At 55.4% G+C, this 26,864-nt stretch overlaps 1 protein-coding gene across 3 annotated transcripts in view; it reads left to right on the top strand.

Moving 5' to 3' along the window:
* Nucleotides 1-26,864, top strand: part of CACNA1S (calcium voltage-gated channel subunit alpha1 S) — a 47,635-nt gene that overhangs the window by 7,823 nt on the left and 12,948 nt on the right. For all 3 annotated transcript variants that reach the window (XM_042013506.1, XM_042013505.1, XM_042013504.1), the window contains 26 exons: nt 7,802-7,941; nt 8,443-8,576; nt 9,151-9,303; nt 9,550-9,755; nt 10,317-10,420; nt 12,028-12,176; nt 13,127-13,208; nt 13,709-13,869; nt 14,456-14,681; nt 15,242-15,449; nt 15,744-15,864; nt 16,304-16,418; nt 16,545-16,638; nt 17,371-17,440; nt 17,668-17,800; nt 18,054-18,183; nt 18,906-18,965; nt 19,569-19,675; nt 20,096-20,183; nt 20,370-20,477; nt 21,307-21,359; nt 21,611-21,757; nt 22,016-22,217; nt 23,564-23,722; nt 24,471-24,581; nt 25,057-25,140. In XM_042013506.1, coding sequence (XP_041869440.1) covers nt 7,802-7,941; nt 8,443-8,576; nt 9,151-9,303; nt 9,550-9,755; nt 10,317-10,420; nt 12,028-12,176; nt 13,127-13,208; nt 13,709-13,869; nt 14,456-14,681; nt 15,242-15,449; nt 15,744-15,864; nt 16,304-16,418; nt 16,545-16,638; nt 17,371-17,440; nt 17,668-17,800; nt 18,054-18,183; nt 18,906-18,965; nt 19,569-19,675; nt 20,096-20,183; nt 20,370-20,477; nt 21,307-21,359; nt 21,611-21,757; nt 22,016-22,217; nt 23,564-23,722; nt 24,471-24,581; nt 25,057-25,140 — 3,345 coding nt within the window. The remainder of the gene's footprint in view (nt 1-7,801; nt 7,942-8,442; nt 8,577-9,150; nt 9,304-9,549; nt 9,756-10,316; nt 10,421-12,027; nt 12,177-13,126; nt 13,209-13,708; nt 13,870-14,455; nt 14,682-15,241; nt 15,450-15,743; nt 15,865-16,303; nt 16,419-16,544; nt 16,639-17,370; nt 17,441-17,667; nt 17,801-18,053; nt 18,184-18,905; nt 18,966-19,568; nt 19,676-20,095; nt 20,184-20,369; nt 20,478-21,306; nt 21,360-21,610; nt 21,758-22,015; nt 22,218-23,563; nt 23,723-24,470; nt 24,582-25,056; nt 25,141-26,864) is intronic.

Genomic DNA, 26,864 nt, shown 5'->3' with positions numbered 1-26,864 from the left:
GAGCTGGGGGAAGCCCAGCGGCGTGTGGGGATAAGGGCATGAAGTGGCAGCGGCCTCTCAGGGCTCCCAGAGCTGCCCAAGGACCTCTTCCATGAGCAAGAGGCAGGTGGGCAAGGACCAAGTGATGCATGAATGAAATTCCATCTGGTTTTATTTATTGTACATTAGATGACTTATGCTGTACCCTGCTGGGCGATTTTTCAGCCTGTTGCCATGCCAACAGCCCGTGGTATCAAGAGCCAGAGGCAGCCCCAGGCTGCTGTTCTTTCATCCCTGCTGGCTGTCCCTTTGTCACCACGTTCTGGTGGCTTTGCAGGAGCAAACCCAGCTGAGAATTTAGCCAGGGACCCATCGCCTGGGGCATCCTGCAGGTAGTGAGGAAAGGCTTGCTGAGGCATTTTCCTGCAGCAGAGAGGTGCTGTGATGCATTTCATCTCTCCCTGTCCCTTTTCTGGCTCTCTTCATTACCCAATCCTCTCTGGAGAGGGTTGAGTTTATAAAAAGGCGTTGAAATTATTGAGAAGGCAAAATGTATGAGGGGAAACTGAGTCAGAGCAGTGAGGACGTTGCCCCACATTGTTTGTGGAGGCAGGAGTGAGGTTCCCTCTCATCCAGGGAGCCTCCTGCAGCCCAGGCCCTCAGAGCAGTGACAGCCACTCTGCTTCAAAGCTCTCCAGCAAGGAGAGTCTCAGGAGGAGAGACCTCTGGAGACCTAGGAGACCTCTGCTGCCACTGCCTCCCTGCAAGGTTGGAACACCTGGAGAGCAGCCCCACTCTGTGTTTGCAGGACCAGCCAGGGAAGAGGTGCAGTCAGAGTTTACACTGGGTTTAGAATTAGGCTCATGAAAGCTTGGTTAATCAGCACTCATTTTTGGGGGGTGAAAAAACGCAATACCATAAAAATGAAAATAGTGAAATTAAATAATCCATAAATTTTCTAAGAATCCATTTTGCTTTGTCCTGGAAGAAGCACAGTTGTTTAATTTCAGCACATTTCATTATTATTCTTTCTATATTAGATTTCTTTAGATCCAGAAGGGTTTTTTTAACCCTGTTTTTATCTTTTCCTAATGGAATCAAATTATTTTCTTCAACCCTGATGAAAGGATTTTGACTTTTCAACTTGTTCAATAATTCACAGCATTTATTTGGACTTCTACTTGAGTTTCCAGAGTTTCAAATCCCACTGTTTTTCACCGGACACCTTACTCCAGGAGCAAGCAGCTTCAGAGTGTGTTTAGCAAGGCAGGTTATTCACAGGGATTCCCCCAAGAAAATACAGGTGGCTCTGTGTGACCTGGCTGCCTGACCTCTGTTTATGAGCAGAGAAGAAATAAAGCTGAATTTAGAGTACAGTTCATCTCCCAGGGCAGTTGAGCCATTCCTGCAGTTCCAGTGGGTGGTGTTTGACACACTGCACACACTGAAATATCTGGTTTTCATAGGATCATAGAATTGTTGTATGGTTTGGGCCAGGAGGCTCATTCCACCCTCTGCCATGGCAGGGACACCTCCCACTATCCCAGGTTGCTCCAAGCCCCGTCCAGCCTGGCCTTGGATACTTCCAGGGATGGGGCAGCCCCAGCTGCTCTGTGCCAGGGCCTCCCCACCCTCACAGGGGAGAATTTTTTCCTAATATTTAAATCTACTCTCTGTCAATTTAAAGCCAACTCTCTTCAAAGTGTTTCCCCGCCAGTGGGATTCAAGGGTGGCTGCTTGGAGGGAGGCCAGCCTTTCAGACCACCAAAAAGCAGCTGTCCTGAGTCCTGTGGGCTTTGTAGGAGAACCAGGTAGGACATGGGGCCCAGGGAGTGGGGGACAGAGCTGGAGCTCGGACTGTCAAGAAGACAATTCAAGCAGCACAGGTAGTGGTCTCTGTGCAGGCACGCTGCTGTGTCACACGTGATGGCTTTAGGTGCTGTTCAGGCAGAATGAATGTTTGATGCTGAGGAGTATGCTTCTGAAAATCCCACCATTTTGGGCTGTATCTCAGCCCTGGGGTCAGGGAATTCAGTGCTTTTAAAGCCTGAACATAGCCTCAGGTGCAACTCGGTGACAGGAATATGGGCGTCTGATGCAGTTGCAGGAGTCCCAGCTTTTCATCTGCTCTGGAGAGCTGTAGTTACTTGTGAGTCCTGCATGATGTCTGTCACCCCAGGGCTGTGTCATGGGCGTCTCCAGGAACACAGGAACAGCTGCATTTGGGCAGCTGGCTCGTGTCCCACAGTCCCTGAGCACAGTTTGCTGGCCCATTGCTGGTTTTGAGGAGCTGTTGGGGCCTGTGCCTGGAGGTTGGCATGGGTTCCTTGCTGCTGGAGAGTCGTGATTGCATGTGGCTTTCCTAGAGCTTGGGGTCACCCTGGATCTCCTGGAGCCTTCCAGCAGCTGTGACAACAGGCAACACCCCGCATGTCTGCACGCACAGACTCGATGCCTGAGCTGCAGAAACTGCTGCTGCTCTGCTGCTGGCACCTGGAGGGGTGCACATGCAGCTGTGTGAGCCACCCCTGCCTCCCTCCTTCCCCTCACTCTGGCCTGGGGCCACTGGCAAGGGCTGGCACCCTGCCCAGCTTGTGGCTTGGCCACCTCTGTGGTCACCCTGGGGTTTTGGGTAGGCAGATGGGCCGGGCCCCTCTCATCTCACCCTCCAGAGCTCACTGCTCATCCTGAGTGTCACTCACAACACCACAGCCTCCTTGCCCTGGGGTCCCCAGCTCCACAGCAAGGCTTCCTTGGAAAGGACCTTGCTTGTCCTGCGGTCCCCAGCTCCATGGCAAGGCTTCCTTGGAAAGGACCTTGCTGCCCCTCTGCTCCCAGCCCTGGAGGAGGCTGGGTTGGCTGCAGCTTCTTGAGATTTCTGTTCTTCCAGCTGGGCTCTCCATGCCCTGGGTCTGACAGGCACCACTGAGCCCTTGTTCATACTGCAGTCAAATCCGTCTGGTTTTGGTGACTGAGCTGGTAGCACCCACCAAAGCCTTTTCAAACCAAGCAGACCTAAGACATCTAGTGCAGGGAGAAGCCTCGGGAATGCCACCAAGGTGTCTCACAGACGTGGGAACAGTTGTGGGACAGCTGGTGTGACGTGAGGCAGTGAGGAGCTCTGGATAGCCAGCGAGGGAGATGCAGTGGAGAACAACTTGTAGGACCTGTCCACTCTGAGCTCTCAGAGCTGCTGTAGGGGGGTTATGGCTTTCCTGGTTCCTGTGTCTGCAGCCCTGATGTGTCTCTTGTTTGTGGGAAAGGAGGAGCTGTGGCTGGAGAATGTGGCAGGCAAGTCACAGCATTGCAGAGCAGCTAGGGGTGGAGTGACCTCTGGAGATGATCTGCTCCAACTACCCGCTCTAAAAAATCTGTGCAAACAATTCAAAAATTCTCCCAAATTCTTTCCTGCACGTCTTCCCATCCCAAGTACTTCCTGTGCTGTGACAGAGGCCATTGTGGAGAGCAGAAGTGTTTCTCTTGATGTCTCGTCCTGGCTGTGGTCTGCAGCAGTCCCAAACCCTGCCTGCCTTCCACTGTGCCCTTCCCAAGCTGGGTGCCAGGGTTTCCCACCGCTCAGGGGAGACTTCCTTGGCTCCAGCTCTCACTTTCATCTTGTTTTCCAAAGGAAGGGGATCCTGTGAGATTGCTGTAAATGTATTTCCATGCATTACCTGTCCTGTCCCCTTCTCTGTCCCACATCTGCAGGGTTTCGTTCACCTCCATTCGGGGAATAGGAGAAGGACTCTGAGCTGCTCTGTTTTGCAGAGGATGATTGCTGCAAGCCTCTGGGGAACACCTTTACAGATGTTTTATGGTTACAAAGGGCTTAGAAAGACTTGAGCAGTGCAGTTCCCTGTCCTGCATGTCCTGGTGCTGGCATCCCGTGCCTGTGTCCTGGTCAACCCATTGCTGCACCTCCAAAAAATGTTTCTATTAGGGTGGGCTGGAGCTGCAGGGGAGAAGGGGAGCAGGGCCCAGCTGGGACTGGGAGGCTCAGGGGGAGGTGCAGGGCTGATGGCACAGGAGCAAATGGCACGGAGAAGGGCAGAGAGCTGGAGACAGTTTGGAGGAGTCAATGGGGAGGGTGAGGGCTGTGAGGTCTTGTTGCAGGTGGATGTAGCAGGGGTAACTCTCCACCTGTGGTCATGCTGTGCCCTCACCACCTATGCCCCACTTTGCCCAGCTGGGAGACTCCATTCAGACCCTGCTTCCCCTGCTCCCTGGGAGAGGGCCCCAGGTGATGCCTTGAGAGGCCACCTAAAAACAGAGACTAGACAGGAGTAAGGGAATAAAGGTAGGTATTTATTTGAAAGGCCTTCAAAGGTACCCCTGGGGAGCCAGAGGCCGTTCTCAAAATGGACCCCGAGATGGACGACAGGTCATGAGTTCTTCACACTTTTATAGGTTTGGTTCATTTGCATAGCAGGGTTAATTCTCCAATTAAAGCTTCAGTTAATGATGTTATTTCCCCAAGCTTACCCCCCCTTTAGAGGCTTTTGGTTTATACTTTTTGGGCCTAGGACGGTCTGGGTGTCCTTGAAGAGCAGGCCCGGAGAGGCTTTGTTATGTCTACCCAGCACGAGAGAGCAGAAGTGAACAGGCTGCAAGAAACTTCAGAGTTACACACTGGGCAGTACAGGATTTGAAAAATATAAAAGTTAAAACCTAAGGCATCAAGGGACATAAAGTGGGGCTCGTTCCAGAGTCCCGTGTGGCTGCTGGGACTGGGAGCTGACGATGCTGAGCAGGCTGGGGCTGTGTCTGTGATGTTGTGTCACATCAGCGTGGTGCACACTGTCACCCTGCTGCCCACGGCTCATCCAGCACCATGGGTGGGGTTCCTGTGTGCCCAGAGGGTTACAGAGACCTGTATCTCTTCCTAGTGGCTTTTTGGCTCTTCACACCCCCAATGCCAGCTGTGCCAGACAGCCCTGTGCCCTGCCCTAAGCATCCCTCAGTGGGGAGCCAGCCCTGAGTTCTGGGGTGAGGAGGGGACAGTGGGTGGCAGTGGCACAGAGTGTGGGTCCCCAGCTGCCAGAAGCTGACCAGGGCTTCAGTGAAGCCAGCAGAGCTGTGTCTGTCCATGGCACGTGCAGGCTGTGCAGTGTGGCCCTCATGGCATGGGCACGGGGTGGCGACTGGGCCGTGAGTGCAGTCCCTGTGCTGACCTGCAGCCTGGGCAGCACCAGGGCTGGAGGAAGCACTGGGTGATTTCTTCTCAAACCAGCCTGGGCACAGGAAGTGGGGTCTGCACCAGTGAGGGACGTGTGGTCCCTGACCTGGTGTGAAATCTGCCAGGATGAAATATCCTTCAGCTTCTTCCTGCTGGTCTTTGGAGGCTGCACTAAGTTTGCCCTGGCTTAGGCTGCTGCATTGTAGCCATGTAAGTTTAATTGCCAGTACTGTACTTGATCGCAGCCCAAAAAGCCACCCATGGCCTGGGCTCACCCCCACAGCAGGGAGGGGATGCAGGTACTGGTGGGGATTCTGGCCCTGTGCCCCGCTCAGGTGAGACCCCACCTGCAGAGCTGCCTCCAGCCCTGGGTTCCAGCACGGGAAGGACCTGGAGCTGTTGGAGCAGGTCCAGAGAAGGCCACAAAGATGCTCTAAGCCTGGAGCCCCTCTGCTCTGGAGCCAGGCTGGGAGAGCTGGGGGTGTTCACCTGGAGAAGAGGAGGCTCTGAGGCCTCATTGCAGCCTTCTAGTACTTGGAGAGGGCTTATAAGAAAGATTGAGACAAACTTTATAGCAGGGTGTGTTGCAGTAGGACAGAGGGTGACGGTTTTAAACTGAAAGAGGGTAGATTTAGATTAGTTATAAGAAAAAAATGTAATACACTGAGGGTGGTGAGGCCCTGGCACAGGCTGCCCAGAGAAGCTGGAATTTGCTGTTCTGTCCCTCCCAGGCTGGGGGAGGGTGACTGGGAGCAGGGGGCTGCCTGCTGCCTCTTCCTTGGCCCAGGTTTGAACCTTGCTGCTCACTGGCTGGACCTGGTGAGCAAATACCCTTGAAGCTGTCCAAAGCACCATTCATCTGCTGTGGGCTTCTCAAAGGGAGCTCTGAGGAAGAGCAAGTCACCTTTTGATTCTGGGCAAGGGGTTTTCAGAGGGAGATCCCTTCTTGTGAGAGACCCTGGAGCCTGAGTCTGTTCTGCTGGAAAATCAGGGCATGGAATTGACTTTTTGCAGTGCTGGATCCTGACATCAGCCTCAGCAGTTGCATCCTGCTCCAGGCTGGATCCTGACACTCACCAGCCTCAGCAGCTGCAGGGCTGCTGTAGCTTGCAGTGGACTTTCCTGCTTTTCCTCTGCAGCTGGGGGGGCACCCCACCACACCACTGGCTGCTGGCATGGCTCTGCAGCCCCTCTGTACCTGAAATGATCCTCATGGCAGTTTTATTTGCATGGGATTAGCAAGGACAGGCTTTGGGGGACAGTCCAGGGGGCATTTGTCCCCTAAGGGGGGGAGGTGAGCAGTGTTGAGTTGCCATAGCTGAAACCTTGAAGACAGAGGCAATGCCAAGATCTCTGCCCTCAGAGCCAACAAGAAACTGGCATTGTGTGGGTGACAGTCACCTGGGGACACGCAGCATGCTCACTGCTTTTGGACATGGTAACTGAGTGAGCAATGCTTCTGTCTTGGGCTCTGGCCCTGGCTTTGTAAAAGGAGAGGATTTTCCATTTGGCAGGGCATGGGGACCCTGGGAGAAAGGTGTGCTCACAGCACTACAGCATTCCCCAGTGGAGACCCACTCCCAGTTTGGTCTCAGAGAGACGTTTGTGCCTTTCTGAGGGTGATTCCCTGGAGATCCCAAGCAGGGATGCTCTTTGCCCTTCAGGGGATATAGGCTGAGGAGAGGGACCAGGGAACACCAGAAATATAAATAGCCCCATCCACCTGGCTGCTTCAGAAGGCTTCTAATCCCAGTCTGGAAGGGACATGGGCAGCAAGGGCAGGGATGGCAGTGATGGGCAGTGCCAGCTGGGCACAGGCAGCTCTTGGCTGCGCTCCAGGGACAGATGAGCCATCCTGGCCCTGCAGCTGCAGGGCTGTGCCAAGCCCCTGCAGTGGGGTGCCAGCTCCTGCCTGGGAGGGGGTGCAGCACCTCTGCCCAGTGAGCCCCAGGCCCATTTCTAGCAGGTCACTTTGCCAGGCAAATGTCTGGCATTAGGCAGGAGGTCTTGAGCCCAAGGCCTCCATACCCTGGGAGCTTCCTTATCACCCCAGACAAAAGGGAATGCCTGATACAGCTGGCTTGTCCCACAGTGACTGTGCAGGGTCTCCAGGACAGACCCAGCAAGCCCTCAGCTGGAGAGGATGAGAAGGTGAGGTCAGTGCTGCCTGTAGGAGGAAGGCTGTGAGGGAATGAGAGATGAGCAGCAGGGAGGAGAGGCACAGAGGAGCAGTGCCTTGGGCCAGGCACCTTTAGGTGGCTTTGCTGGAGCAGTTTGTAGGAATAGGCTCAGGGCAGGGTCCTGGCAGGGGCTGTTAAAGGGATGGGAGGGTCATGCTGCAGGCCAGAGAGTGGCAGGGGGACATTAAAGGGATGGGAGGGCCATGCTGCAGGCCAGAGAGTGGCAGGGGGACATTAAAGGGATGGGGGGCATGCTGCAGGCCAGAGAGCTGCATGTGGTGGCTCAGCACTGGTGCCACCCCTTGTCGTCAGGGTGCTGGTTGGGGTGTGTAGGGGGGTACAGATGGGGTGGCAGCAGGGACTGAGCCGGAGTCACAGGGGGTGACTGTGCACGGTGAGAACCCCAGGGGAGGTGACAGTCTGGTCTGATGAAGCATTCTCTCCTGCTTGCCTTTGCAATCCCCAGGAGAAGATTGAATATGCCTTCCTCATCTTCTTTGCCATCGAGGCGATGCTCAAGATAATTGCCTACGGCTTTCTTTTCCACACGGATGCCTATCTCCGGAACGGCTGGAATGTGCTCGACTTTTCCATTGTGACCCTAGGGTAAGGAAAAGTGGGAAGGCTGCTGCTGTTCGGCTTGTGCCAGGCCTGTTCCACAGCCAGTCAGGGACTGGTTTTTCTGGTGATTGCAATGTGTTTGGGGATAACTCCTTGACTAAGTTCATGGCCTTCTCCCATGGGCTCCCTTTTCCTGCTCTGACATCCACTGGGATCCTCTCTCACTCCTGTTTCTTCCTGTCTTGACTCCTTCATGCTTCTTAGGTCCCCTGGAGAAAGGGGGTGGCATGGGGTCCTCCAGGGTTTGCGCACAGGGTGGGAGGTCCCAGGCTGTCAGCAGTGGAGCTGTGCCCAGGAGCTGGACTTGCCAAGAGCTGCCCCCTGGGTGAGGCTGAGCACAGCTGGCAGTCCTGGCCTCGCTTTTCTGCCTGCAGAGCTCTGAATCCTTAGCTCAGATTCCTTGGTCTCCATTCTCATGCTCTTCTCTTTTTCCTTGTCCTTCCTTCTGCTTCTCCTCCTTCCCTCCCTATGCCCTGGCTCTTTCAGGCTCATCACCATGACCCTGGAGCAGGTCAACGTGAAGCAGGGAGGGCCTTCGGGGGGAAAAGGCGGCTTTGACGTGAAGGCCCTGCGAGCGTTCCGTGTGCTGAGACCCCTGCGCCTGGTGTCCGGAGTGCCGAGTGGGTGCTGGGTGCCCTGCTGTCAGGAAGGGCTGGTGGCTGGACGGGACCTCTGGGCCTGGCCAGGGTGGGGAGCCATGGGACGGGTTTCTTGTTGCTGCTGGATCAAGCCCAGCCACAAAGTAGGTGTAAAGGAGGCACAGGTCCTTGCTTGTTCCTCCAGGTGGTAGTTGTCAGCCCTGGGGATCTGCAGGTTGGCACACATGTGGCTGCCTCCAGGGCTCAGCGTCAGTGCCTTTGTGTGGCCAGGATCTCGCTCAAATTTCTCAGAGCAGGGATCTTGTTCTTCCGTAACTGCTGTGAATACAGCCAGGATGAGAGCACCAGAACAAAGGGAGGGGCATGAAGCAGCCTTCAGCACTGCCTGGCTCTGTTGTGCTCTTCCATGTGCTTTCATGGTGGGTAGAAGAAAGGATTTCCTGCTTCAGAGATTTCAGTCCCGCCCCACCTGTGCCCCTCTTCCCTTGGCAAGGGGCATTTCAAAGGCTGCTTGTTGGTGGGCTGGCAGGGATGCAAGGTGCACCCAAAGCTGTTTAGGAAGTGGTTGACCTCCTCTCCCTTCATCTTTGTGCAGGCCTTCAGGTCGTCCTGAACTCCATCATCAAGGCCATGGTGCCCCTGCTCCACATCGCCTTGCTGGTCCTCTTCATGATCATCATCTACGCCATCGTCGGGCAGGAGCTCTTCAAGGGCCGGATGCACAAGACCTGCTACTACCTTGGGACAGGTAGAGTGTGGTGGGAGGATGCAGCAGAGGCGTCTCTGTGTGGCTGCTGTGAGACCGCAGGGATTCTGTGTTCAGCAGAAAGCGTGGCCTTGCCAGCATCAGGCCTGGGAGCGCGGCAGGACTGAGGGATGTGTGAAACAGCTGAAGCTGGGCGTGAGGGGTGGTGAAAGAGGCGCCATTTGGAAGGGGAGGAAGTGTGGGCTGCTGTGTTTGGCCTGCTGCTCACACCATGGCTTTGCTCCTCAGATGTGATCGCCACGGTGGCATCAGAGAAGCCAGCCCCATGCACCAGCTCCGGCCACGGGCGACACTGCACCATCAATGGCACCGAGTGCCGCAGTGGCTGGCCAGGGCCCAACAACGGCATCACCCACTTCGATAACTTCGGCTTTGCCATGCTCACTGTCTACCAGTGCATCACCATGGAGGGCTGGACTGAAGTTCTCTACTGGGTAGGCTGCAGCACTTTGTGCCCAGTTTGGTGGAGGTGATCCTGGTCTTGGCTCAGGGCAGGGAATGCCCTCCTGGAGACAGCACCCCGTGGCAGGACTCTACCTGTGAAAGACTTCTGCCCCCACCAACCTTCTTACTGAGATGCACATCCCATAACACACCAGTCATGTCTCTGCGTCCCTGCAGGCACTGCCTGAGCTGTCCTTGCTCTCCAGGTAGACAGGAGATTGCTCCAGCTCCCACCCTCGTGTGGGCCAGGCACAGCAATGCCTGTGGATGCTCCTCCAGCAAAGCCCATGTTTTGCAGTCCTTGGGAGACAGTCGTGCTGAAGCTTAGGCTTGGGGCTGATGTTTAAGTCTGCTCCCAAAATGCTTGGGTCCAGCTGTAAACCAGACACAGTGTTCTAGGCAGCCAGGACTTGGAGCCAGGTTTATGTGCCGCCATCCCAAGCACTCCCTTTGGACGGGGCAAAGATCCCAGAGGCTGTTGAGGGGCTCTAAGGGGAAGCAGACAGCGGACAGTGCCTTCAGAATATTTCACCTGCATCTCTCCTTGCCAGGTAAATGATGCCATGGGGAATGAATGGCCCTGGATCTACTTTGTCAGCCTTATCTTACTTGGCTCCTTCTTCGTGCTCAACCTGGTGCTGGGGGTGCTCAGTGGGTAAGTGCCACCCTACCCTTTCTGCCAGCAGAGGAGTTTTAACTATACAAGAAAGAAGCCTGGAAAAGTTCTGTTCTTTTTCCTCTCTCATTCCTCACCCTTTTTTTGTTTTGCATGCTTAGAAACACTGAGCCGTGAGTTACGTTTTGTGTTAGTGTCCATGGCTTTCTGACGTTTTAGCTCAACACTCAACACAGAAATCTTTTCCCTGTGGCACAAGCAGCTGTCAGCAAGCCCAGCCTGGGAGCACGTGGGTTGTGGTATGTTCTGCCAGCACACCCAGCAAAAGGAGCTGAGCGGGCAGCAGTGGTCACTCCACGGCTGTGGGTCTGGACACTCCTCACTGGTCCCTCCAGCTGCCCTCCTGCTGTGAGCGCACACAGTTTTCTCATGGCCAGCCTAAGGAGAACATCTTTGATGAGTGCAAGGGATCCAAGAGAATGATTGTTAGTCTAATTACTGCTTCAACAGCCTCGTCCAAGTACACCAATGAGCTGTCATCAGTCTGTTATGACAGTCTAGGCCAAATTCAATTAGTGTTAATTCCCCCAGTGGTACAGTTAAAACCTGAGATGTTACGCTCAACCTATCAAGCATTGCTGTGGGACTGCTACCATCCCAGTTTTGTTGCTTGGAAATATGTGTTGTCCTGGGAAATGAGGGGGGCTTTTCTTCTCAAGTCTGTGTAGGGTCAGGGTCTTTTTTATGTGTTTCAATCCTTGTTTGTGCAAGTGGATCACTCTTGTCATCTCTGTTAGTTCACAGGGTTGGTTATACCCTAATTACTTGGATTTGTTAGGCCTCTAGTATGACAAGAGCCATGCCACTGCAACATTAAAACAAATTGGGTATTACTATAACTAAAACAAGTTAAAAAGCACAAGATAAACCACAGGAACCTGACTCTTGTATAGGGTTGGCTGTAACAGCAGGACAAGCTGGACTACAGTCATCTGATCCTGGAGTAAGTTGCTGGCATGGTAAAGGTTCTGAAATAATATTGCAAATACAGCTAAATTATGTTTGAGATCAGGAAAATTATTTTTACCATGTCTGAGACCTATTACTAACACAGGCACCACCAGCACGGCTGGGCAGCAGGTCCACAGTCCTGCCAGACACCAGGAGAGAAAAGAAATTAATTGAAAGAGAGCAGGAAGAGTGGGCAAGGACATTGGCAGACCTGTCCTTTCCATGTTACCATGAAAAGAGTGTCCTGTTTACCTGCCATGTGATGAGCTTACCTTCTCTCCATGTGGAGAGCTTGGGGCACATTTTTGGCCCCAGGATGGGTGAGACCCCACTCTGATGCTTAGCAGGACAGGGGAACTGCCCTGGCCTCCAGCATCTGGTGTCCAGCTGCAGCACCCCGCAGCGAGGAGCTCCCAAAGAGCAGCAGTGGTGGGGAAGGAGCCCTGCCTGCCATCAGGTGATGGCCCCATGACCCTGCATCGTGGGCCAAGAAAGAGGAAAGTCACCGGAGCAGTGGAGGGGCAGCGCTGGTGGCAGGGTACTTCAGGACTTTCTACAAGGGCTGGCCTGGCACAGAGCTGTGGTTCCTGACCTCCACGCCATCCTCTGAGCCTGTGCTGCTTGCCTTGTCGCAGAGAGTTCACCAAGGAGCGCGAGAAGGCCAAGTCGCGGGGCACGTTCCAGAAGCTGCGGGAGAAGCAGCAGCTGGAGGAGGATCTGAAGGGCTACATGGACTGGATCACCCACGCTGAGGTCATGGACAGTGATCGGGCCATGGGAGAAGGTACCAGCTCTGCTTGGTCACAGACCCTTAGTGGGGGAGTTGGGTTCCTAATGCTGGCCACCTAGAGAGGCAAGGTGGGAATCTCTGAAGAAGTCACAAAGACTCATTTTGCCTAAAAGACCCATGAAACAAAATGCTTTGGCTTCTGCAGAACAGTTTCCCTCCTCTTCTTTTTTTAATTTTGCTGGATCTGACCCAAACTAGCAATGATTTATCCCTGGTGCTAATCCTCCACCTCAACCACAGTATTTAATATCTGCAGACCCCAAGCAAGGCCTGAGTCTCCTTTGGCAAGAGGCACTTAAATGGCCATGAGGAGCGTGTGCCCCTGGTGTGCAGGGGTGCCGTGCAGGGCCACAAGCTCTCACACTAGCAGATGTATGAATTTCTTGCCATCACTTGACAATTTCAAGGGGTTAGAAGGGGTTAGCCTGTATATCCACCTCAGGGAAGGAGGTGGATATACAGGCATCTAAAAAAGCTCAGCAAAGCCTGGGGAGCTCTACCACAGAGCCACAGTGTCTGCCGTGCCACCCTGCCTGGTGAAAGCACTTTAAATGCCTCGAGCTGAGTGATGCATGTGTGCAAAGAGCCTTGGGAAACACTGGGACAGACAAAATGCCTCTTCCAGAGCTGTGGCCCGTGTTCTGTTCAGCCTTTGCTCAGATCCCAACTGGCCCCAGTTTTTTCCATGCTGGGGTACCTTCTGCTGTCCATCTCTGGGCTGCCTCTGCTCTTCCTGTAGGGCAGGGATTCCTGGTGCTTCGTGCTTGGTTTGCACCTGATCAGAGCCTTTTGCCCAACTTTTGGTTGCTGACTCCCTGGGATGGCATTGTTTTGAGTTCCCTTCTGATGGGGAAGCTCTTCCTGGTGTACTTCTGGAAGAGGTTCCCTCCTACATGTTCTTCCCAAGGGCTCCAAGAAAAGCCTGTAAATGTCCTTCCCTCTAGGTATGATGGCATCGGATGAAGGAGGGTCAGAGACAGGGAGCTTGTATGAAATTGAGGGCATGAACAAGTGGATTCTCTTCTTGTAAGTGTGCTCTGGCTGAACCATCTGCTTGTATGTGGGCTTCCACTGCCTCTCACTTGCTGGCCCAGCTGGGCCAGGCTTTCCTGGTCAGCCACCAGTTTCTGGCAGAGAGACAGGGACTGGTGCTTGGGGGAAGATGCAAACATCGGGCAGTGAACAGGGAATTTGGCTGGTACTGGCAAAAAGCTTTTCAAGGTGAACAGTGTCCTTGCTGTGGGACCAGGCTCCAAGCATCCTCCCATGGCCTGTGCAGCACGGCATGTAATTCAGGAGCTGTGCCTGCAGCTCCTAACCAGAGGTGCTGGAGGCCAAAATTAAGCCAGGAGGGTGAATGACCTGCAGTGCCTGAGTGAATGCACTGAGTTCCAGGGGCAGGTTGTGGTCCTCATCCCTTTTCAGGGAAGGCACTCAGAAGAGGGAGCAGGGGTGGCTTTGCCCTGCAGGCACAGCCCAGGAGCCTGGGTCTGGCCAGCTCTGCTGATCCTTTGCCATCTCTCCAGCCGTCAGTGGAGGCGTTGGAACCGAATGTTTCGTAGGAAGTGCAGGGATGTGGTGAAGTCCAAGTTCTTCTACTGGCTTGTCATCCTGATGGTGGCACTGAACACCCTCTCCATCGCCTCTGAGCACCACTTACAGCCAGACTGGCTGACACAAGTGCAAGGTAAGCAAAGAGCCTAAGAGAGAAGGAGGGCCCAGGACACCCTGCTGCCCCAGAGACTTGTGTGAACTGCTGTGAGTGCACAGCCACAGCGGCACTGCACAGAGGCTCTTAGACACACACAGAGCCTTGTTGCCACACAACTCACACTGACCATGCGTGTGTACTCTTAGGGACATGATCTTGCCTGGTGAGCACACACACAGTGTGTCCATGGCACCTCTGCACATGAACACATGTGGCACGCACTTGAGCAGTGCAGCCACTGCACCTCCACTCACCCACACACACCCAGAGGCACATGGAGCACAGGTGTGCACACACACACACAGCTCAGCCCCACGTGCACACGCACACCCCACGTGCCCACCCTGCAAGGACTCACGGGTGCTGTACAGCCGTGTGCTCACACACACCAGCACACAGTTGCACATCACCCCCTCACCTTCCTCCCGTGTGGTCTGCGAAAAACAGCAGCTCAGGGCTGGGTGGGCCAGAGGAGGGTGAGCAGCCCTGCCCTCCTTCCCTGCCTGCCCAGCCATGCTGGGATTGAGGCCCCTGCTCTGACAGGCCGGATCTCCCACCCCAGACAATGCCAACCGGTTGCTGCTTGCCCTCTTTGTGGCCGAGATGCTGCTGAAGATGTACGCGCTGGGGCTGCGCCAGTACTTCATGTCGCTCTTCAACCGCTTCGACTGCTTTGTGGTGTGCTCGGGGATCCTGGAGACCATCCTCGTGGAGCTGGGCACCTTGTCCCCGCTGGGCATCTCGGTGCTGCGCTGCATCCGACTCCTCCGCATCTTCAAGATCACCAGGTTGGGGAGGGAGCTGTAGGTACTGGCAGCTCACGGTGCCCAGGCATCACTCACAGTTCCTGGGCATCACTGGCCCCGTCCCCAGGGGAGGCTGCAGCGTGAACAGAGCTGGTGGCTGCTGGGTGGAGGAACTAGGCCGAACTGGGGATTTGTCTCCAGGCCATGGTTTACTGGGAGTGGCGAGTAGGACAGAGCTGAGGCCCCACTCTAGCTCGGGGTTCTAGGATGTTGTGAATGGGGGTGCTGTGGGCCAGGACTCGTAGCTCTTCTTTGTGGCCCCAACCCACTGTGTTCACCCCTCTTCCCCATCCTGCTTGCTGGTGCCCTGTGCAGGCAGCAGCGTTATCTTGCTTGTCACACCATGTCTGCAGCTTCGTTTCTTCCTCTTGGAGCCTGCCTGGAGCAGTCCCAGAGCCCAGCCTGGGTCCAGAGTCCCCCTTGTTGGGCTGCTGACACATCACCTTGGTCTCTTTGGCTAGATTCCCTGTGCCTGCCTGGTCCTGCCCACAGCCTTCCCCACTCTTTCACCTCCCACATGCCCCTATCTCTCCTCTTCCCAGGTACTGGACATCTTTGAGCAACCTGGTGGCCTCTCTGCTCAACTCAGTCCGCTCCATTGCCTCTCTGCTCCTCCTCCTCTTCCTCTTTATCATAGTTTTTGCCCTGCTGGGCATGCAGCTCTTTGGGGGCAAGTTTGATTTCGAGGACATGGAAGTGCGCCGCAGCACATTTGACAACTTTCCCCAGGCCCTCATCAGTGTCTTCCAGGTTTGGGGCTGTGGGAAGGACAGCGGGGGGCTGGGGGTCTCCAGGCAGGAGTTAGGTCTCAGGGGGATGTGGGTTTGTGGGAGTGATGTGGCTTTGGGACAGGAGCAGGGAAATGCAACTGGAGTCATGAGCTGTAGTTCAGGTTCAGGGCTGAGCAGAAAGGAGGGTTTGACCATGGGGCTGGAGGGGCTGTGAAGGTTTGGGGCTGGAGCCAGCAGGGTAGGATCAGTCTGTGGGGTTCTGTCATGCTCTGCTGTGAATGCTCCTGAGTCTTTATTACTGCTCTGCTCCCAGATCCTGACTGGAGAGGACTGGAATTCCATCATGTATGATGGGATCATGGCCTACGGGGGCCCATCCTTTCCTGGCATGCTGGTCTGCATCTACTTCATCATCCTCTTTGTTTGTGGGAACTGTATCCTCTGCCTGCAAAGCCAGGCCCAGGCCCCCTGCACCCAGCCCCATAGCATCAGCTGCACAGGACTGGGAAGGGGGGAAACAGGGGCTCCCCTCAGTGATTCAATGCTTGCCTTAAGCTTTTCGGTTCTGAACAGCAGTGGAATAAACCACGGGCTTCAGGGCTTGCACTGGTGGTGGCTGAAGGCTGGGGTCTGGAGGAAAGCACATCTGGAGCAGGTCTGGATGTCTGGCAGGCAGAGATTCAGCCACAGAGGGCAGCCAGCTCAGAGCTCAGTGCTCACAAGGGATGGATGCTGGTTAGGGATCACCAGCCACGGTTATCACAAGGGCCAAGCTCCAGGAGGGTTTCTAAGGGCACCCTGGAGACCATGGATGGCTCTGGCCACATCCCCCAGACAGGAACCAAGTCCGTGTCCTTAGCACTGTTCTCCCAGATATCCTCCTCAATGTTTTCCTGGCCATCGCCGTCGATAACCTGGCTGAGGCTGAGAGCCTGACTTTAGCCCAGAAGGCCAAAGCAGAGGAACGCAAACGGCGGAAGATGTCCAGGTGAGCGCTGCCATCCCCAGCCATGGGAGCTCCCAAACGAGGTGCTTGGGTATGAGGGGACAGAATGACCTTTCCTGTGGCCCCTGCCCAAACTTCAGTTCCTGCTCTCCCCTCCTCTCTGCTTAGAGGTTACCCAGAGAAGACTGAAGAGGAGAAGCAGATGATGGCAAAGAAACTGGAGCAGAAAGCAAAGGGAGAAGGGATTCCCACAACAGCCAAGGTCAGTTCTGGTGGAGGTGAACCTTGGAGAGCTCCTGGGGAGGGCCCAGGCTCCTTCTCCCACCAGCCAGGACAGACAGAGGCTTGGAGCCAGCCTGGGTCTGGGCTCTTGACCAGAATCACTCCTCGTTGTAGCATCCACTGGTGATGGGTGCTGTTGGTGATGGGGGCTCTCTGGGCCCAGGCAGGACACGTTGCCTGGTGACACAGCTCCATTGCTGGGGATCCTTTTTCTCAGATCCATTTCCTTGCCCATAGCCAGTGGTCAGTGGCTGAGATGGTCTGGTGCACACCAGTGTGGAGTGGAGCAAAGCAAGTCAGCAGCATCCCAGACCTCCCTTACGCCCACACCAGCCCCTCCATAGGCAACCCCCTCTGTTCAGCCGTGCTGGCTGCGTGCTGAGCTGCCCCTGAGGAGCATCTGGCCAGCAGCTACTTCCCTGTCCACTTTGCAGAGATGCCCTTAGAAACTCACACAGGAGTTGCTCCATATCTTACTCCACCCCTGGCATATTTGCGTGGCTCCAGGCTCTTGCTCAGCACACATTCCCATTTCCCATCCTCTTTCCCTCGATTGCAGCATCCCCTCACCCAGCTCCAGCCTGGGCCAGCACTCCATGTGCCTGGTGCTCTGTTGGCCAAATGTAGAGATGCTGCTTATCCCACATGGCTTCCAGGATGAGAGGGTCTGGCCAGCTGGCACATCCTCCTCTCTGTCTCTCCCTTGTTTCAGTTGAAAGTGGATGAATTTGAATCCAATGTCAATGAGATCAAAGACCCCTACCCTTCTGCAGACTTCCCAGGTAAGACTTGTCCCTGCAGGGCAGCAGGAAGGCTGGGCAGGCACTGCAGAGGGATGTGTGTGAGGAGCAAAGGATGTGGTGACCTTTCACCAGCCTTGGGGTACTGAGGTCCCTGTGGCTTGCATGCCAGATCAAGATTTTGGGATCGGAAGCTTGTCCATGAGGTTGTATTCCCTTTCCCACTCTGGATGATTGTTTTCTTTTCCCTTCTCATGGCCACCCTGCAGGTGATGATGAGGAAGATGAGCCTGAAATCCCCCTGAGTCCTCGGCCACGTCCCCTTGCAGAGCTACAGCTGAAGGAGAAGGCTGTGCCCATGCCTGAAGCCAGCTCCTTCTTCATCTTCAGCCCAACCAACAAGTAGGCACTGGCCCTTGTCCCTGCCCTGTAGGGCCAGGCATGGCCCAGGTGCCTCTGGCACCAAGTGCTCACAGCGGGGTCCTGTTTGTGCATGACAGCCAGTTCTGAAGGGAACCAGCTCACAGACATCCTTCCATGCCTGGGGCCTTCCTGTGCTCAGGGTTTAGCCATAACCCTCTGCCATGCTGCCATGACCCCATCTCATGTCCCTCTGGCCCCTTGCAGCATCTCAAGGCATTTCTGTCCCTGGCAGGTTTCGGGTCCTGTGCCACAGGACTGTTAATGCCACCTGGTTCACCAACTTCATCCTGCTCTTCATCCTGCTCAGCAGCATTTCCCTGGCGGCTGAGGATCCCATCCGGGCCGAGTCCTTCCGCAACAAGGTGCCCGTGGAGATGTAGAGGGTTGGGATGGGTGGGGGAGACCTCGTGGAGACTCCCAGCCCCCCAGCAAGCAGGGACTTACTTGCCAGATGCTGTGCCTAGCCTGGGATTGCAGCCCTGCCCCTGGGAGGGCAGTGCCCTCTGGCAGGATGTGCTTTCCATTCTGGGTGCAGTTGGGACAGCGTTTTACTGCTCCATGTCTCAGTTTACTTCTGGGTGAAGAGATCCACCAGACAGGGTGTGCAAGATTATTTTTGTTTGAAACTGTGGTGACTTACTGGGGAAAGAGACATGCTGTGAGGTGGCAAACTGGATCTTTGGTGTGTGCAGTGCCCTCGGATGCTGCTGGCATGCAGTGGTTGGAGCCACGGCTCCTGTCCTGCAAGGTACCAGTGGGTCTGGCAGGGACTGGGGGATCTCACATGAGACAGCCTCCCAGGGCCCTTGGGGTTTTTGGGGATCAGATGCTTTCAGGTGAATCAGGTCAAGCCTAACTCACCTGGAAAGGGAGAGCTTTGTCCCAGCTGCAGGTTGGATCATGCACTGGAGAAAATCAGCAAAGCTGGGAAAAGTTCTGGAGTCTTCTTGGTACTGGGCTTAGAGACTGTTGAGCTGGATGGGCTCCCTAGTCCACAGAGTGGACAATTCCAGGATGTTTGAACACACTGAAGCATTTCCCAGGTCACCCAAATCTCATCCAGTATTGGTGTCTCTGTCCCCAGATTCTCGGATACTTTGACATCGGCTTCACCTCTGTCTTCACAGTCGAAATTGTCTTGAAGGTGAGTCCTTTGCCCCATGGTCCTGCCATGAGCATGGCCAAGCACATAGGTCTAGACTGTTGTGGCCATGGACACTCACACTCTTTAGGCATTCATGCTCCTGAAGGTCTCAGTGAGGAGGAGCTGCCAGCTGATCCTCTCCGAGAGTTCCTTCGTGCACTCTGGGTAGTGCATGACCTGTCCCAGAGGCCATGTGTCCTCTCTAGTGGGGTCCAGCAGCTAAGTCAGCTGTGCTGTGACACGGGAACACATCAGCCGTGGCACCAGCTTTTTCATTCTGACGTGCCATTAAGAAAAAGAGAGAAAGAGAAAGCAGTGAAAACCTGTGGACCAAAGTCGTAACCCAAGCTGCTGCCACATGTTGTTCCACTCCAAGAGTCTTTACTATTCTCTTCTTTAATTTGCTGACTGACTGGGAGAGTTTTGTCTCCAGCCAGTGCTGCACAGAGGATTTCCACCTGAAGTCACCTGCAGAGGTCTGAGCAGGGCAGGGTCCCCAGGCCATGGAGCTGGGGCCTTGTGCCTTGTCCACCCTTCCCCCTGTGGAGGGACCATGCCCCTGAGCCCTCCCTGGCCTCTTTCCTAACTCCTTCTGCTCCCCAGATGACAACCTATGGTGCTTTCCTGCACAAAGGCTCCTTCTGCAGGAACTCCTTCAATATCCTTGACTTACTGGTGGTCGCTGTCTCCCTCATCTCCATGGGAATCGAGTAAGCACCTCCATGTGCCACAGAGTGGGCACTGGTCTCTTCAGGCTGGTGGGGCAGCTGGGGATGGTGGGTGGAGGAGGAGCAGCTGGCCCAATGACTGCCCATGTGTTCGTAATGTCACGTTTAGGGGACACGGACAGCTGCCCGCAAACTCCTTGAGTGTCAAAGGTCAAGGAGGTCAAAGGACACTCCTTGAGTGTCAAAGGTCTATGGGTAGAAATTCAGTTTGGATCTGCTTTCTCCAGCTGCCAGTGTCACCTGGCCTTACGTGGGGTGATAGCCGGTGACATCCGCGTGTCTCTGCCACCCCTTGTCCCTCACTGCTGGCCCCAGCCTGCCCTCCATGGCTGCTTGGTGGGGCTGTGCCAGCCTGGCCTGGGCAGGGAGGTCACCTCGTCTCAGCTGTGCCTTCCTCCCCAGGTCCAGTACCATCTCTGTGGTGAAGATCCTACGGGTGCTGAGGGTGCTGAGGCCTCTGCGAGCCATTAACAGGGCGAAGGGGCTGAAGGTAAGCGAGAGGCTGGGACTGGGGGACCTCTTCCCGTGGGTATGTGGCAGGCATCGTGCCCTGTTCCCGATTCCCACCACCCGTCTGTGAAGGGCTCTGCCCACTCCCTCTGCCCTTGGGTGTGGGATACAGAGCAGGGGCTTGCCCCAAACGTGGTCACACCTGCACTGTCCTTCACCTCTGCAGCACGTGGTCCAGTGTGTGTTCGTGGCCATCAAGACCATAGGTAACATTGTGGTTGTCACGACACTGCTGCAGTTCATGTTTGCCTGCATCGGAGTTCAGCTCTTCAAGGTGAGCGGTGCCTCAAGTGGGCTTCTGCTCGAGCACATCCTGGCCAGGCTGTCCTGGACATCACCTGGGGATGGTGTCTGCCGGTGCTGGGGTCAGCACAGGCTGTGCTCTCGGTGCTCTGTGAGGGGACCCGCCTGCTCCAGGCCTGGCAGTGAGAGGAGGGCAGGAAGCACCCAGGGTACTGCCAGGCCCTGCACCTGCAAAGGGGCCAACTGCCTCACCTCACTTCGTGCCTCAGTTTCCTCTTTCTAAGGCAGCTGGTGCTTCTGACTGATTTCCTCTGTGCTTTGATTGTGAAGGGTTTCCTTTCTCAGGGCACCACTCCTGCTCTCTGGGCCTCGGCTGCTCTAAGGCAGAGCTGGCCCTGGCTGAGCTCAGTTTTATTCTAATAACTGAGCTTAAATTCTGAGCTGATGTGGGAAGAGCTTTCAGGACACCCAGCAGACTGAGCAGACCTGTCAGCATACCGTAGATTTTAGTTAATTCTCTGGTTACTGCTTTCTTCCCTATTTTCCAAATAGTTGACTCCCAGATAGGGTGAGCTAGGTAGGCCTCAGCTCAGGGCCATGGAAGGTTTGTTCCCATCACCAGGCAGTGCTTCTTGATCTCAGCCTGGGATTGACCCCAGGTCTGCCATGACTCTGGAAACCCCTTGTGCACTGGGCTGTGTTGGCAGGCACAGTGGGGAGGCCAGTGGTGGTGGTGGGCCAGGGTGGGAAGCTGCATGGAGATGGTGGGGGAGAGACTGACTGAGGGCTGGGAAAAAGTCAAAACTCCCCAGGGCTTCTGAAGTCAAAGCAACACCACTTCTGGTCTCTGTTGAATGCAGGGCAAGTTCTACATGTGCACAGACCCATCCAAGCTGACAGAGAAGGAGTGCAGGTAAGAGCTCTCTGCAGCTCCCAGGTGGGCAGAGGCCAGGGGTGGGAGCTGGGGGGATGTGGTGGGGGATGCTTGTGTTCCTGCATGGGAATGTTGCATCCAAAAAGTGGACCTGAGGTGTCGTCGTGTTCTCCCTCACCCTGGGGTAAATCGGGAGCAAGCACAGGGCTGTCCTCCCCTCCCAGGGACCGAGGCCAGTGCTGCAGCACGTGGGCTGAGGGGGGCCCTGCACTGTGTCCCTTCTGCTGCAGGGGTCAGTTCATCAACTATGTGGACGCGGACCCCACGCAGATTGAGGTCCAGCAGCGGGTCTGGGTGCACAGCGACTTCCACTTCAACAACGTCTTCTCAGCCATGATGTCGCTTTTCACAGTCTCCACCTTCGAGGGCTGGCCACAGTGAGTCTGTGCTGAGGGAAGGTCTGTGCTGGGAGCAGAGCACTGCCATGGGCCTTGGCCAGGGTAGAGAAAGGAGAGCTATCCAGGTTGAGAAGCAGGACTGCTCACCCTGGCAGTGGCTGTGCAGTTGGCAAGGTTACCCAAGCAACCCTGTCCCACCGCTGTTGGATGTCCCCAAAGCTCTCTGTAACCTTCAAGAGGAGACATGGTCTTTCCCACCCACTTAGGATTTCTGTTGCCTCCATTTCCCTCCTGTAGGCTGCTGTACATGGCCATTGACACCAATGCTGAGGACGTAGGCCCTATCTACAACTACCGGGTGGAGATTGCAATGTTCTTCATCATCTACATCATCCTCATTGCCTTCTTCATGATGAACATCTTTGTGGGCTTTGTCATCGTCACCTTCCAGGAGCAAGGGGAGAATGAGTACAAGAACTGTGAGCTGGACAAGAACCAGGTAATGGGAGTGCTGGAACAGGAGAAGGAGGACCAGCCCTGGGTCTGGCACTGCTGGGGCTGGATGGTTTGGATCAGCCCTTCTTTGTGGTGACACTGCTGACACAGATGAGTTGCACCTGCCCCAGGTCTGTTTGCTGCTGGGGCAGGGCCAGCTGGACCCATGTCTAGCACAAAACAAGCCTTCTGAGGGAAGGGCAGAGGGGACCAGAAACAGGGAGTGGGTCTCCCTGGACAGGTAGGGTGTCCAGAGTGAGCTGGAGCAGAGGGCTGTGCCCAGTTCTGGGCCCCCCAGCACAAAAGCAACGTAGATGTACTGGAGTGAGTCCAACAAAGGTGGTGATGGAGGGTCTGGAGCATCTAAGGAGGGTCTGGGAGTCAAGTCTGGTGTTGAGAAGGCTCATGGGGATCTTACCTATGGGTATAAACACCAATGGGAAGGCACAGAGGAGGCTGAGCCAGGCTCTTTTCAGTTGTGCCCAGTGACAGGAAAAAATGCAATGGACACAAACTGAAGAAAACAAGAAATTCCATTTAAACATTAAAAAAGCCCTTTTTAAAATGGTGATGGTGATCAAGCACTGGAACAGGTTGCCCAGAGAGGCTGTGAAGCCTCCATCTTTGGAGCTATTCAAAAGTCAAGTGTCCTGAGCAGCATGCTGCAGTTGGCCCTGCTTTGGGCAGGAAGCTGTGACTAGACCAGCTCCAGAGGTACCTTCTGCTGCCAGCCCTTCTGTGATGCTGTCATGCCATCCTTCTGGCTGGGGACAGCAAGGCTGAAAGCAGCAGAGGCATTGGCAGAGGATGTGGGACACACTGGGGAGGACATTGGACAGGAGTGGCTGCTGGCCCAGGAGTGCTGTCACGCTCCTGCACTGAGGCAGGAGGGGCAGCTCGAGCTGGGGGTGCCAGGGTGATGTGAACCACACAGAAACGCAGCAGAGATGGCCCTGGGCTGCTGGGGAGGGACAGGCCTGTGCAGCCATCTCAGTGCCCCCTTCACCCCTGGTTCATCTGATGTCTTCAGGGTGCTCTAAGCTGGTCCTGAGAGACCCTGGGGAAATGCTGGGATAAGCAGGCAGGCTCTGGGCTGGAGGGGTCAGGCCAAGGGCAGATGGCCATCGTTAGAGGCAAAAGATGACTTTGGAAATTTGTCCCCTGTGGGTGCTCCGGGGTGTTTTTGCAGGAAGCACAGTGGTTGCATGCCCCACTGCTGTACCTGGCCCATGTGGTTGGGCTGGGAGAGAAGGGTGATCCAGCCTGGTTCTGGGGGGGGTGTGCAGCATTGCTGGTGGTGCTGAGTGTGTGCCCTGCAGTGGGATCACACCTCCCTCCCTCCCTCCCCAGCGCCAGTGCGTGCAGTATGCGCTGAAGGCTCGCCCGCTGCGCCGCTACATCCCCAAGAACCCCTACCAGTACCAGATCTGGTACGTGGTCACCTCCTCCTACTTCGAGTACCTCATGTTCTTCCTGATCCTGCTGAACACCATCTGCCTGGGCATGCAGGTAAGGGCACAGGGTGGTGGAGGGGTGTCTGGAAGTGCACAGGCTGGCTCAGCCCAGTGATCCCCAAGGGAGCCTCCTGATAGGAGGTACTTGCTTATGGTGTGATAGGGGCAAAATGGGACTGGTGGTGATGCCTTTTCCTGGTCTTAAAATCAAGAGTCAGACATGGTTAGAAGGGAAAAAGGGATTTTACCTTGGTATTTATTTTAAGAGTCCTTAGGTGCACCACGTCCAGGTCGAATGCACCTCAGTGCCCACTGCAATGCACCCCCAAAAGATCTGGATTCACATTATAGGTGTTACTAATTAGCATATCTATCAAAGATTCCCCAATGAGAGGCTCGAGTGAGCCTCGCTCCCCAAGGAGCCTTGCCCTGGATGGTTCTATCTTGGTTTACAGAATGTGTTCTGGAGAGGACCTTGGGCTCTGGGGCACACTAATCCTCAGCTACGAAGCTTCTAAAATGTTTAGTCTCTTAGGTTGACAAACAAGGCCAAGAATGTAGGGAAAAAGCACTAGGAATACAGAAGTTATAAAAAGTATAACAGGGGTATAAAAGGCAAAAAATCATCGTGGCATCAGTGGGATGTGGGGACCCCAGAGAAGGGCCTGTAGGGGGGAAATCTCCTTTTTCCTGAGCCACAGGCCTGTCTATGGGAGGGGGATCTGCATCCAGCACACACCTCTGAGCTCACAATGGAGGCTGGATCTGCTGTCAGCTGATGGCTCCTTCTGCCTTACCCTCAGCATTACAACCAGTCTGCAGAAATGAACCACATCTCAGATATCCTCAACGTGGCCTTCACCATCCTCTTCACCCTGGAGATGGTCCTCAAGCTCATGGCCTTTAAAGTCAAGGTGAGAGAAGAGCACGATTGGCATGGAAAGCAGGCCAGGCCAGGGGATCCATTTATCCTGCATTTGGCGTCTCTTGAAGACAAGCACCCCTAGCCCTGCAGCTCCAGAAAACTTCTCCTTGTGAGACCTTTAGGGACCCCCATGTGCAGGACCTTGGAGTTTCTGGGGGGACTGCTGCTTGTCAGGGCTACCCTTGCTAGCCAAATCCCACCCAGTCCAGCTGGCCATTATTCCCATCTTCAGGGTCACTAGTGGGGTCAGCTTTAGCCATCCTGACCCACCCTCCTCATTCCCCTCCACTGCAAGACAGGACCAAATAACTGAGCAGAGGGTGCCAGGTCTGGCTACCATCCCTTCTTCTGAGGGTCACAGTCACTGAAGAACCTTCTGTACCCCTTCCTCTGGGCTCCAGCATCTGTCTCCTCCTTGACTTACACGCTTGCATGTTCACTCTTCTCTGGCTCCTCCCTGACAGGGCTACTTCGGAGACCCCTGGAATGTCTTTGACTTCCTCATAGTGATTGGCAGCATCATCGATGTCATCCTCAGTGAGATTGACGTAAGTGCCGGGGGGCTCGGGTCCCCACCCGAGGCTGCACTGTAGCACCTGCCCTGGGACGAGGCACCAGTGCTGGGATGGTGTCCAGCTCTGCAGGGGGATGGTGTCCTCTCCTCTCTCCCTGCTCTGCTTGGTTCTGAGGAGGGACAAGCCAGGATCAGCACCTGGCATGAGTGCATGGAGAGCACAGCTGTGGCCCTTGGAGCATTGAAGCCCTATTCAAACATCCCCAACTGCCCAGCATGTCACATTGCCCCCTCCCCTCTGGTCTCCTGAATCTGTAGGCACTGCACTCCTGTGGAAAGCAGTTGCTCAGGACTGTAAGCAGCAGGCTGTGTGCCAGCCCCTGCCCCACTCACTCTGTGCATGCCTGGATCCACACATCCAGCCTCAGATCAGTGCAGGTGGGAGTAAAAGGGTTCCCACAGCTCGCTGTCCCCACAGGAACGATCAGACACATCAGATTTCAGACATTTGCTTTGTGTGTGTCCCTTTACACAGTGGCCTGTACACATACCCACACCGGTGGTGTCTGTGTGCCTGTGTGAGCTGCAGACATCCCTGCAGGAGCTCTGCACTGTGTAACCCGTGGGGCTGGTGCCTCAGGCAGTGCCTGCATGGTGAGTGCTCTGCTGGGAGCATTTTCAAAGCAGTGCTAGGAAGCCAGCATGCCCCTGCCTTCCACAGCACGGGGACATCCACACCTGTGTCTGGCCCTGAAAATGCCCCCCTGCTGTGGGAGGTGTGTGCTTCCTTCAGCAGCCCTGACGGCAGCTCCAGGAGCAGCTGTAGAATGGGGCAGATGATGGATTAACCCTCTCCAGTGACTTGGCAGTGCCTCCTCAAAGGGGCAGGGCTTGCCAGCTGTGCTGTACTGCAGGGCTGGGTCTGGCACTGCTGCTGCCTCTGCCGCCCCTGCACAGGGTCACCTTCAGATGTTCCCTGTGCAGGAAGGTGAGGCCCTTGGGAGCAGTCACCTTCTTCTCTGTAGGGTGGTCCAGGTGTCACAGAGCTGGGATGAGCAAAAACCATCCACCTTCCTCTCCTGTGAGAGCCCTGTGTCCCTCTGCACAGTCCTGCCCATCAGGACAGCCATCCTCTGGGCTTCTCAGCCTTCATGGGCTCCCAGATTTCATGCAAGTGCCAACAGCTTTCATCTGTCATCGGCTCCTCCTCATCCTTGCCCACCAGCTCTCTGCACCTGTGACTTGGTTTCCTGCCGGGCCTCCTTCCCCAGCCTGCTGCCACTCAGATGCAGTTCAAGGCGTGCTCCAGGCCCTGGACTGGGCAGTGGTTTTCAGTCCCTCTGGAGCAAGAGACCACTTGTCACGGGTACCAAAATCCTGCTGTCCTTGGCTGAGCGTCTGTGGGGATGCCCAGGACACAGATCCCAGGCACTGGGAGGGGTCTGGTGCCCTGACGGGGCTGGCAAGGACTGACCCAGGTACTGTGCTCTGTGTGCTGCAGCACTGTTGACAGCAGCAGGGCTGTGCAGAAGGCCAGGCAGAATTTTGGGAATGTTCTATGTGGCCTGAGCTTCCTAGATCCTTTCTGCTGGGTCTGTGTGCAGGAGCACTAAGGGCACTGGTCTCCTTCCCCAGTCCCCCAAGATCTTCAGGGACCCCTGTCACAGCCAGCCCTGCTCTGGCAGTGTTCATCTCTGTCCCCTCAGGGCTTTCCTGATGTGCTGTCTTCTCATTTCCCACATCTCTCCCAGCACTGCC

The sequence above is a fragment of the Corvus kubaryi genome, unplaced genomic scaffold (assembly GCF_017639235.1).
Source record: "Corvus kubaryi isolate FWS band 111438036 unplaced genomic scaffold, C.kubaryi_AGA036_p1.0 split1-37355, whole genome shotgun sequence".
Lineage (NCBI taxonomy): Eukaryota > Metazoa > Chordata > Aves > Passeriformes > Corvidae > Corvus > Corvus kubaryi.
The sequence above is the reverse complement of the archived record's forward strand: the minus strand, read 5'-3'. Positions and strand labels throughout refer to the sequence as shown.